General features: G+C 46.5%; 1 protein-coding gene and 1 long non-coding RNA gene across 2 annotated transcripts in view; one reads left to right on the forward strand and one right to left on the reverse strand.

The window, feature by feature from the left end:
• The window catches only part of ANKAR (ankyrin and armadillo repeat containing), a 381,604-nt gene that overhangs the window by 63,738 nt on the left and 305,607 nt on the right, over positions 1-12,259 (forward strand). The window contains 1 exon segment of the mRNA XM_029605998.1: positions 4,484-4,921. Coding sequence (XP_029461858.1) covers positions 4,484-4,921 — 438 coding nt within the window.
• LOC115093771 overlaps positions 1-12,259 on the reverse strand; it is a 123,812-nt gene that overhangs the window by 50,457 nt on the left and 61,096 nt on the right. Inside the window, exon 3 of the long non-coding RNA XR_003857401.1 lies at positions 4,738-4,866. This is a non-coding gene — a long non-coding RNA (uncharacterized LOC115093771). The remainder of the gene's footprint in view (positions 1-4,737; positions 4,867-12,259) is intronic.

Raw genomic sequence — 12,259 nt, forward strand, 5'->3', positions numbered from 1 at the left:
TTCCAAGAATATACAATGAATACTGTCTTTTCTCCAGTCCAGCTCGGTGGCCAGCGTGTGGAATTCGACCGCGTATTCGGCAAGAGAATGAGAGCCCTGGCAAAGTCGTAGCAATTCGGCAACTGCCGTGGATTTATGGGCAGGCTCATCAAAGATGTGGACATGAACTGTTGCAGGTTTCCCAGGATAGGATCGTTACGTTCCCATAATGGGGAGGCCCAGGCCAGGGCCCTGCCATCTAACAAAGACATAATATAGCTGGTCTTTACCAGATCCGTCAGGTACTGGGTAGGCAGTAATGTGAAGCGTATGTAGCATTGGTTAAGGAACCCACGGCACTGTTTCGCTTCCCCAGATTACCTGGGCGGCGCTGGTAGTTGCATGGAGGCCGCAGGTCCGGGACTAGGCATAGGAACCGAAGTGGGAGGTGCCACTGGGGGCGTGGAGTCCAAACAGTTTGCCAGCTTCTCTACCGTCGCCGTCAGGACATCTAGGCAATGTTGCTGCTGTTGTAGCCGCTGGCCGATTCCAGGAATGACCTGCAGGCCGGCCAAGTTCGCCGGGTCCATGGCCTTGCAAACTATTGGGTTTGTGGACCCTTGAGCCGGTTAGAAATGATGAAGGCGCACTGTGAGAAGGCACACGGTGGAGGTCGTAGCCGGGAGGTGGTTCAAGTCAGGAGACCCACCGAATCTTCACCACTGAAAGCCCGAGGTCCCCCCCAGGAGGAGCCCGTGAGGACCCGAGCTGCTTGGACTTATGTGCGGTCTCCTGATGGCGAGTACCTGAAGAGTAGTCCAGAAGTTGTGAAGCGGAGAAGTGGCTGGAACCAGGAGACCAACCGGATCTTCACCACTGGAAGCCCGAGGTCCCCCCAGGAGGAGCCCATGAGGACCCGAGCCGCTTGGACTTAAGCGAGATCTGGACGGAGTAGTCCGGAAGACAGCAGGCAACAGACAAGCAGGACATGGAACAAACCAGGAGTCGGGGCAGGCGGCAGACAGCAGAAACTGAAGACGAACCGGAGTCGAGACAGGCAGCAAGCAGGATCCCAGAGGACGAGCCGAAGTCAGGAGCCAGGAACAAGCAAGGAAGGGCTGGAGAAGGAACAAGGCAAACAAGGCAGGAACAGGTAAAGACTGCAACTATCAAGTCTCATACGAGCGAACCTCGTTGCAAGACGAGGTATGAAGGGAGCAGCTGGGTTAAAATACCCAACTGCGTCTGACGTCATCCCAGGGGCCGGGCCAGGATTTCCCGCCGCGGCCCCTTTAAACCCTGAACCCCTGCGCACACGCGCGCCTAAGGGGTAGGGTTTGGAGCAGGAGCTTGACGGTGTCTCCCTTGTGGAGACGCCGCCGTGGAGAGGCTGTGCTGAGGCCCGAGAGCGGCTGGGGAACTCCGCGACTCAGCCAGAGCCTGCCGTCAGAGAAATAAGGGGCCCCCGCGGTCAGGGTTTACATCAAGTTTGGTCCTTTGTTGTTCCACATCTCTCTTGTTCTCCCAGCCTTCTAGTTCTTCCTCCAGCTACTTCCCCATTTCATCAAAGTCTGTGTTTTTAACTGCAAAACTTGGGTCTTCGTGCTTCTTCTCTGTATCCTATTTGTGATATGAAACCATACCGTTTGATGATCACTGGTGCTGATGTGGGCACCCACCTAGACATTAGAGACATTATCTCCATTAGTGAGCACTAAATCGAGTATAGCTCCCTCCCTCATGGGTTCCATTACCATTTGTTTGAACAGAGCCCCTTGCAGGGCTTCTACTATCTCTCTACTATTGTTAGATTCTGCAGAAGGGATTCTCCAGTCTACATCCAGCAGATTAGTCTCCAATAATCACCACTTCTCCCTTCTTTCCCATCTTTTGGATGTCTTCAACCAGATCTCTGTCAAGCTCGTCCTTTTGATTTGGAGGCCTGTAAACCATTCCAATAAAAATGGATGCCCCATCATCTTTTTTTAGGTCAGCCCATAGTGCTTCTTCTTTGCCCCATCTTCCTTACAGCTCAGATGCTTGGATATTGTTCTTGACATAAAGAGCCACTCCTCCCCCTTTCCTGTCCTCTCTGTCCTTCCTTAACAAGTTGTAGCTCGGTATTGCCGTATTCCAATCATGAGATTCTGTGAACCACGTCTCCATGACAGCAACAACATCCAAGTCCACCTCCACCATTAGGGGTTGCAGATCTGGGATTTTATTGCCCAAACTATGAGCATTTGTGCTCATAGCTTTCCAGCTTTTCTCGTTCAGGTTACTGCTTTTCCTGGACTCGTTTTGTTATCCACTTCACCCTTTTCCCTTGCATTTGTGTTTGGGGGGTGACATTCTAATTTCTTACTGCCTCCCCCAGCATCTAGTTTAAATGCCTTATGACATAGGATTTGAATTTATCTCTTAGGATCCTTTTTCCTGCCACAGACAGATGTAAGCCATCTTTGACAAAGAGCTTTTTACTGTTCCATACACTGCCCCAGCCCCCAATAAATCCAAAGCTTTGTTCCTTACACCAGAATTTGAGCCATACATTGAAGTTATTAATATGGCTTAGCCTCTCCTTCCCCTTTCCATGAACAGGTAACACTTCTGAAAAGGCAATGGTTGTTGCCATGTGACTAATCTGCTTTGCTAGAGTCTGGAAATCTCTCTGTACTGCTTGGATGCTGTTTCTAGCAAGATTGTTGGTTCCCAGATGGATGATAATATCACCTTTAAAGTCTTTGCTTTCTTCTTTGATCACATTGACTCTCTGAATAGCATTTCTGCTGGCCGATGATCCTGGGAGGCTTTTAACTGTAGTGTTTCCCTCGCTGAGAGTTCCCAGATTAGTGCCTCTGATGACAGAGTCAGCCAGCACAATGAGCTTTTTCCTTTGGTTACTGATCGTATTATGGAATTTCTGTATGCATTGGGTTTCTTCTTTCTTTTCAGATAACACTTCAATCTCTTTCTCAAGAACTTCTTCAGTATTTAATACAGAGAAGGCGTTTTGTACTTGTGTCACTTGATACAGCGTGTGTCTCCGCATCACAGGTCTAATTCTTCCAGAGCCCACTGTAATCCTGTTGTTTTTTGAGTTCCTTAATGCCCTGTTGAGTGGGGGGTAGACTTGTGGGCTGCACACCTGTCAAGAATGGGTGTCTGAGGGTCACAGGTCTTATCCTACCTGAGCCCACTGTAAATCTCTTTTTCCTTGACTTTTGTTTTTTCTGTGGTAATAGGGAATTAATTCCTGAATAATGTAAAGTGGGTGAAACTTTCTTGCAGCTAATTCAGCTTTAACTTCAGCCAGCTCCTTTTTCAAGGAAGAGAGTTTATTTTGTTTTTATGTAGAGCTTTCTGGATGGCACCACAGTAGTCCATGTAAAAATAATATGCATGTTGTGATTTTTTTTTATCTTAGAAAACTATACTTTGAATGTCTTTTCATGTAAAATTGGTTATTATAAATGTAAACTTTTTTATTGTGTGTGGCGAGGGCTGGGAAGGAGTGGGGTGCAAGGCTGTAAGGTTCACCTAGAGCATTTGATACCCTTGCATTAGGCTGGTAGAAAATTTGCCATACACAGATCCCTATCATTCACCCATCCCCCACTTCTCCAGGGCAAATGCTAGGGAGACATGGAAGTCAGGTGAAGGGATCCTGGAAGTGTGGCAGGGTTGTCACAGATACTCTGCTACTCCTCTGGGAACTCTGGCCCCTGCTTTCCTCTTTTTGCAGCATTTCAAATCACCGAAAGGACCAGACTATAAAGAATCCCTACCCTCCTGCCCCCTCTTGATGATTTGACCTGTACTGTGCTTTGAGGGGTCTCCCAGCTCATCCCTCGCCACAGGCAGCAGATTCCCTTGAGCCACCTCTGAGGGCAACTATATCTTTTTTGAGATGCGGCAACCAGAAGTGCACACAGTACTCAAGGTGCAGTCTCTCTATGGAATGATGCAGAGGTAATATGATGATCTCCATTTTATTCACCATTCCTTTCCTAATTCTTAATGTTCTGTTTGCTTTTTTGACCGCTGCAGCACACTAAGCTGACGATTTTAATATATTGTCCACTATGATGCCTATACTTTTTCCTGGATGGTAACTTCTGATATGGTAGCTAACATTGTGCAACTACAACATGTGTTACTTTTCCATTTGTACATCACTTTGCACTTGTCCACACTAAATTCCACCTGCCATTTGTGTGCCTAGTCTTCCAGTCTTGCATTTTTCTCCTGCGATTTACCACAATCTGCTTGTGATTTACAACTGTGATTTTACGTCATCTGCAGATTTGATCACCTTACTCGTCATTCTCCTTTCCAGATCATTTATAAATATATTAAAAAGCACTGGTCCCAGTAGAGCTTGCCTCCTTAGTTTAGTATATGATGATACTTAAAAGATTTCTTCTTGTGCTAATGATTTAAAGAACTATTTTTTCCATGGAGTGATTTTGTTTTCATTTTTGTTTTGTTTTTTATGGTATAGGTCTAATTGATATTTCGAAAGAATTAGAGTTTGCACATATTTATACAACTTCCTTGAATATGGATCCAACATTTGAGCCTGATGATCCGGAAGAAATCAGCTTGTTCATGCAGTACGTAGACAACATCCTGTTAAAAATGTTATACTACATTACGCACGTTGAACAGCATGACAATATCTTCACGTTTGATGCTGCCTATGACCTTACCAATGTGATACAACTACTGGAAGACCAGCTTGATTTAGTCACCTACCAACGGCTGCAGCAGAGAATAAGTCTTCAGAACAAGGTAGTGATGAATTCCATTGAGAAAAAGGCAGAAATCCGAAAGAACATAACTTGCCTGAAGTTAATCAGCTTTCTTGTGCCATTTTTTCTTGGACTAAAAAAGAAAGCAAAGATTCCTGATTTAAACCAGCTTGTTCTGCCATTGTCAGGTAAGAGTGCTGAAGGTTAATATTTGTTTTAAACACATTTTACAATTCTTAATAATAGATACTCATGATCTTTCCATAAACAGAAGAAATAGTTTTACGGGTCACTTTACAAGCCACAAGCTGTTTCAGAAAAACTTGAAATATTTTTTTTTTCAACAAGCCTCTGGAGTATCTGGCTAGTATTTGCTCAGGTTCTTTCCAGGTTAAGGTATTAAGGCTGATTATTATAGTATGTTTTTAAATTATGGATGTTTTTGTTGTAACTTGCCACAAACTGTGTGGAATGTACGAGAAATACAATTTTTTATTATTTGGTTTTGATGAGTTGTTGAGGCCTATTGCCTCTGCTCCTAAAAAAGAACAAAAAAAGCACTTCCCTCTTCCACCTCTCTTCCACCAGACAGGTATTCACTTCCCTTCTCTGAGGACAAGCAGGATGTTAGTCCTCACACATGGGTGACATCATCGGATGGAGCCTGGCACGAAACTTTGGTATCAAAGAATCTAGAACTTTCAAACATGCCCTACTGAGCATGTGCAGCTGTAGTCATCACCCTGCCCCCTAGACAGAGTCCCTCAGTCTCTTTTATTTCCACAGAGCCGTGTGGTCATGGGAACCGTGTGTCACAGTATTCAGCTTTGCTCTCTCCACACAGTTTTTGTAAGTTATTTTTTTTAGAGCTGTAGCTGTTTTCTTTCCTTTACCTTATAGTAGTTTTATTTCTTTTCCTTTTTCTTCTTTCCTCTGCCAGCCACATGGTGGGCCTTAGTTGCTGTGCAGTCCGGCAGAGTCTATTTCTATCCCTTATTATTTATTTATTTAAACAAATTTATATACCGTTTTCCAGTAAAGACTTACTGACCAAAGCGGTTTACAAAGTCAAATGACCTTATTCGGTCAAATAGTTACTAATGTAGAATAAAATAAAATGCATAAAAAACAAATAAAATAAAATAAAATAAGTATGAATAAAAGTACAATATATAATGATCAATAAAAATAATAATGACAAAAGATAAGAAATGGCCAATTACGTTAAAAACTTATAGATAAGAAATGAATAGTACTATATAATTTAATATCTTTAGTCATTTTGTGACTAGGATACTTCCATATCTTTAAAAGCTTCATGAAAGAAATACGTTTTTAGAGCCTTTTTAAACTCTCTTCGACAACTTATTAATCTAAGCGAGTCTGGCAGAGAGTTCCACAATATTGGGCCGGCAACTGAAAAAGCTCTGCTCCTTGTCAAACTTAATGCTGCGTTCTTTACTGAGGGGATCTCCAATAAATTTTTACCTGTGGATCTTAGTTCTCTCTGCGGTTTATAGATGTGTAATATAGAACACATCCAGGTGGAGTCACTGTTGTTCAGGAGGGAATGAATTAGCATGATGATTTTGTAACGAATTCTATATTTAATAGGGAGCCAATGTAGTTTGAACAGAATTGGTGAAATGTGTTGTTTTAGAGATGTGCCGGTGAGAAGTCTGGCTGCCGAATTCAATATCAATTGCAAAGGTTTGATAGTTGAGTCAGGCAGTCCCAGGTATAGACCGTTACAGTAATCCAATCCCGACAAAATCAATGCTTGTAATACTGCACGATAGTCGTGGTAAAATAAGAGAGGACGCAGGCGTTTAAGGATGTGTAGTTTAAAGAATGAAGATTTTACCACTTTAGAAATATGTTGTTTTAATGATAAATTGGTGTCTACCCACACTCCAAGATTTCTTGCTAACTTAGTAACTTGTATAACTTCCTTACCTATAATTAAACTGGTTGGTGGAACATTAGTAGGATTTGATATAAACTTAAGCACAATATTTCAGTTTTCTTTTTATTGAGTTTTAGATGGTTATGGGCCATCCATTGCTCAATTGTACTAATGTAAACTTGAATCAAGGAGAAAGTTTCAGCCCATGATGACTTATAGGGGACGAACAACTGAATATTGTCCGCGTAGAGTTTAAACTGAACATTTAGTGCAGACAAAATTTGACACAGGGGTAAAAGGTAGATATTAAACAATATTGGAGACAAAGAAGAGCCCTGCGGAACACCAGTTGTTTGAACATATTTTTGAGAGGAAAAATCACCTACATTGATTTGACAAAAAAAAATATATACTGCACCGGCAGTTTAGTATCTGTGTCCTCTCCTTGCTCTATCTGTTTTTGTACCTTTGTCAGGTGCTGGAAGGACTGATTGAATGCCGTCCGTGGGTGATCCGTGTAGGCCATTGAGCCTGGAGACTCGCTTGAGTTCTACCTGGGTAGGAGGATGGAGGTTCAGACAGTGCAGAGATTGAGGAAAACACTGTTCCTGTGGGGAGAAAAGTTCATCCTCCACACATTCAAAGGAACTAGTCTCCATGGGCAGGAGTCCTGGATGACGTAGCCTCCCCTCTTGCTTGCCAGTGATGGCAGTATAGTCTCCTTGTCAGAGAGGGTGAGCAGGAGCCTGGGCAAGCAGCATGCTGCCGCAGCTTCAGTGCCAAGCCCAGTAACGGTTGCCCATGCATATTTGTAACCAGCACACCATTGATCTGACGCATCGATGTCAGGACCACATCTGGAACCAGGACTGCCACTGAGCACATGATCACCCTTGACGCCTTAAAGGTGCCGGGGCACCCTTGATGCCATTGGGGTGCGTAACTGCCCTCGATGCTGTAAGGGCCTTCCGTGCTGTAGGTATATGTGCATGTGGATCTCGATGCTCCAGAGTCATCGAGCGCCTTGGGCCTCAATGTGGTAGAGTAGTGGCACCGACCTCTAGTGACAGGGACCAGGTCTTCCATCAAGTGCCATGGTCCCCCCTTGATGCCATCGGAGCTGCCCTTGATGTCAGTGCCATCGATGCCTTGGTGCTATTGATGTCTCAATGCCATTGATTCCTTGGTGCCATCAATGCACTCATTGCCATCAATGTCCTCAATCCCATCAAGGTGCATGAGTGGCCAACCCTGATGCCGTTGAGGTTTATGGCCTCGATGCTGCGGCAGTCCTCGATGCCATCAAGGTGCGTGGCCTTGATGCTGCTGTCATCCTCGATTTTGTCAAGTTGCGTGGCCTCAATGCCATAGCCACCCTCGAGACCATCGCGGTGTGTGACCTTTGTGTCATTGCAGAGCAGAGCTGCCCCGATACCATCAACACCTTTGTTGCCATTACAGATGCCTTTCATTGCCGCTCTCGACAATGTTGAGCACCACCAATGAGGCACTGGGATCGCCATTGAGCGCCGAGGCCGTTGAATGCCAGGGCTCCTGAGAACCCTCGAGTGCCACTGAAGCCCTCTAGTGACAGGGATTTCAGCCTTGAATGGTTTGAGCGCCGGGGTTGCCATTTACTCCAGGCAACCTGGTACAACGAGGTATCAGGTGCAATGGACTGGTGCCCTCGAGGTCCCTTGGCAGTGTCCTGATGGGGCACTGAGGGACATTATGCTGTCCCATCATTGGCCTATGGCTATTGGGCACCGTGGATGTCGATGATCTCAGGGGCCCTGAGCCCCTGGGATTGGGAGGCATCAGAGGACTTCCTTGGTTTTGTGCGCCATCAGTGTTAATGAACGAGGGAGCTAACAGCATCAACATCCTCGGATGGCTAGGTGAGCCGAGGGGAACAGTTGATGGCGCTGGCAGTTAGCAGTTCCTCTGGACACCAATGAGGCTTGTCGGTGCTGCAGAGCCTCTGCCTGCGAGGCTCCTCTAACATCCTTTGTACTGTCAGTCCATTGATGCTTTCGGGCACCAGGGTTTCTGTTGGTGCCACCAGGTTGTTGAGGTCCGCGGGCACCTGTGGTGCCAGGAATGGCGCTTATACTGTTGAACTGATCAAGTTTCGGTCAAGCACCATTGTAGCCCTGGGTGCAACGTCATTTGGTACCCTGTTGTGATCCATCGTTGGTGGGTGCAAAAGCGCTATGGACCCTACAGGCGCCGTCAAAACTGTGGGCACCGGTGGATGCAGTTGGATGCCGCAGGACGCGACCGCACAGCACCAAGGGCACCATTGGTCACCATGGACTTCGCTGCTGTCGTTCCATGAGGTAAATGGCGGTGAGCCATTCCCGATGCAGTTTCAAGGGCTGTGTCCAGCCTCTTGGAGTGTTATCAGGTACTGGAGGGGGCAACACCATAGAACACAACCCACCTCCATGCCATACCCAGAGCCCCAGTGGTACTGAGGATGCTGTTGTCACACTTCCTATGAACTTCACTGGGAGTTACTGTAACAGTGGAGCGCAGTATTGCGCGGTTGGGTACGGCAAGGCTTCGCTGCTGTTGTTCCATGAGGTAAATGGCAGTGAACCATTCCCGATGCAGTTTCAAGGGCTGTGTCCAGCCTCTTGGAGTGTTATCAGGTACTGGAGGGGGCAACACCATAGAACACAACCCACCTCCATGCCATACCCAGAGCTCCAGTGGTACTGAGGATGCTGTTGTCACACTTTCTATGCACTTCACTGGGAGTTACTGTAACAGTGGAACGCAGTGGAGCTTGCATCTACTGCAAGTGCCTCAGGCAATGGCAGGCAGCATTCTCTCTGTCTGTGCAGTTCTCAGCCATGCCAGGGTTCTTCTATTATCATGTCAAAGTCTCAGCTTCCTCATCAGTTCTACACCACAAAGTGCTAGGGAGCACTGGCGAGGAAGGTGTCATCACACACTTTGATTTGCCTTTTGGCAGCATGCAGCCACCAATTCTAGCAAGTAGTTGTCGGTCCTTGCTGTGCCGTGGGATTCTCCTCACAAGCATGGCGAGTGGGATCATAGGTGTGCCGCCATTCATAGGATGAGATGCCACTGTATGAGTACTGGTCAGCATGCTTTTACAGCGAAGGGCTCTGTTCTCCAGTTTCCCTCTAGTGTATGTGTATTTCTCTCATGGCGAGCACAACAGCTTTTCGAGCTTTTCGGTTGAGCCTTTCCCTGTTCCTAATCCAATAGCTTGACTCAGAATTGTTCCCTTCTCCACTGTAATTAAACAAGCGCTAAGACACATAAATACGTCATTATGAGGTTGGCTCCTCTGCCTCCCTCCCACACCCTTACCTGTATATAGTATACTATCTCTGTTCTCCCCCCTTTATTTTCCTATCCCCAGTTTTTGCGCCCTTGTTATAATGTAACTTTATGCTTCATCAAATTCTGCCTCTTGTTAATTGGTTACGGTTAACTGCTTAGTTCGATGTAAACCGAGTTGATTTGATTTGTATCAAGAAAGTCGGTATATAAAAGCCTTAAATAATAATAATAATAATAATAACAGGTTGTGCACCGCTGCCACAGGACTGATCTAGGACTGTGTTCCTGGGCAGACCCTAAGGGGAGTAGACACTAGGAGGGTAGTGTTGGGAGTCTTCTCCTTCCTCAGAAGAGGAATATGTCTTTCAACCCCTTCCGTGTCACAAATTCCCTTTGTGGGGAAGCCCCTGGGGCTCCATCCCTGGCAGGTTTATTGCTGACCCGGAGCCTCGATTCTTTGAATTGGTGCATCTCCTTGTAGTCAGTCATCAATCAAAATAGCTAGGTGGTGGTGTTTATATATTAATGTCGCTAATGTTTGAATATTTATAATTCAGTGTGTCTTGTATTCAAAATGTGCATATATCAATTGTACGGGAGAGGAAAAGACCTCAGCACTAGTTCTGACTGAATGTTTCATCAAGTCTTATGCCAGTCGTTGCAATCACAGGTCAAGAAAAACTCTCTTTTTTATCAATTTTTTATTATGTTTATTCAATTTTTTAATTAATTCTTTGTTGGTTTGAATTTTCTTTTATATATATAGCTGTATGTATCTTCTTTTATTTTCAACAGCTATGAAAGTAAACCAAATGTAAAGAATATTACAGTCTTTGTAAAAACTTAATAGATTCAACTTTTTTTCAAGCAACAATTTGCCCATTGAAAAACATGAGTTTTGTACTTATCTCACATGGCGATTTTCACAAGAGATTTTTTGGCACGAAGAATATCTTTTCAGGCGCCATTAGAACAGTACCAATAACTCTCAATTTCGTGGATGGGAACCACACAATTTCCTTGGGAGCGTTGATGAACTGGAGAACTTCCAGCATCTTGTGTCGCACATCCTCCTCTGTATGGAGGGATGGCCTCGGCCAGAGCCCTGACAAACCCTACAAAAAAACAAGTCCTCAGGTGGTGACCAGCGCTTCTACTCTGGAGGAGAGGGCTCCGAAAGGGGATCATCGGAATAATCGGAGGCCGGGTCTGCGGAGTTGTCACCCCAGGGGTCATAGGTCCCCTCTTCCTCATTAGGACCAGGACACCATGGGTGAGGTCCATGAGGGGTATCAGCCCTGGGCTCCGAAGGTTTCAGAGGCCATGAGGCCACCGACGGCACTGATGGTTCCTCCAGCATGGAGGGGATCACCAGCCGTGGCAAGCTGGAGGGTATGGGGGGCCAGGGGCACCGGGAGCTCAACGCTTTGCAGTGCTTTGAGCACCGCCGATTGCATCCTGCAGTCCGACCCCAGGACTGATGGAGGGGGACGAGGCATCACCGGCCCTTCTTCAGGTTTCCGAGGTGGCACGATGCCCTGAACCAGTGTCGGTGGGGAACGCCTCGGGCTACTGGGCACACCAGAGGATGGGGCATCCGGTGGCCGCTTCAATGGCGGCTCACCAGCCGCCAATGCCACTCTGAAACTGGAACCGAGTGCCGACGGTGACCAGTGTCAATGCTTGCGGGATCGTTTCAGGTGCTCGGCCAGGTCTTTCACCGGCGTCAAGGAAGGCATTGACCCTGAGGTCCAGGAGAATGGGGAGATCATTGAGGATTGATCCCCCTCTCCCCGATGCTTGGAGGCACTAGCTAAAGGGACCGCGAGGGGAAGCGGGTCGGATGGCTCCCCATGATCTCTAGGTGTCGAGGGGACTGACATAGGTGTGGAGGACTTCAGGGTCCCGAAAGGTTTCTCCATTTTATTGAGGCATGCCCAATGCCCTTTGGGTTTCATCTGGTCGCACAGACGGCACCCCCGGATGTCGTACAAGGCCCCCAGGTAGAGGATGCAAACCTTGTGCGTATCCATGATGGACATGGACTGCGGGCACCGGGGGCACCTACGAAAACTGGTCGATGCCATGAAAAACACCCAGCGTGCGGGCGATGACTAGGGAGTTGGGAATTGACCGCAAGTTTGGAAAAAAATGTCCGAAAACATACCTACCATACCGAGGGGGCACTGACCCCAAAGGGGAACCCGGCAAGGATTTGAAAAACAACTGAAGGAATCAGGAAAGCTGAAAACAGTTGGAGCTCCATGGACCACAAGGCAACTGCACTGCGGAAAAGAAGAGA

This window comes from Rhinatrema bivittatum, chromosome 6 (genome assembly GCF_901001135.1).
Source record: "Rhinatrema bivittatum chromosome 6, aRhiBiv1.1, whole genome shotgun sequence".
In the NCBI taxonomy this organism is placed as follows: domain Eukaryota; kingdom Metazoa; phylum Chordata; class Amphibia; order Gymnophiona; family Rhinatrematidae; genus Rhinatrema; species Rhinatrema bivittatum.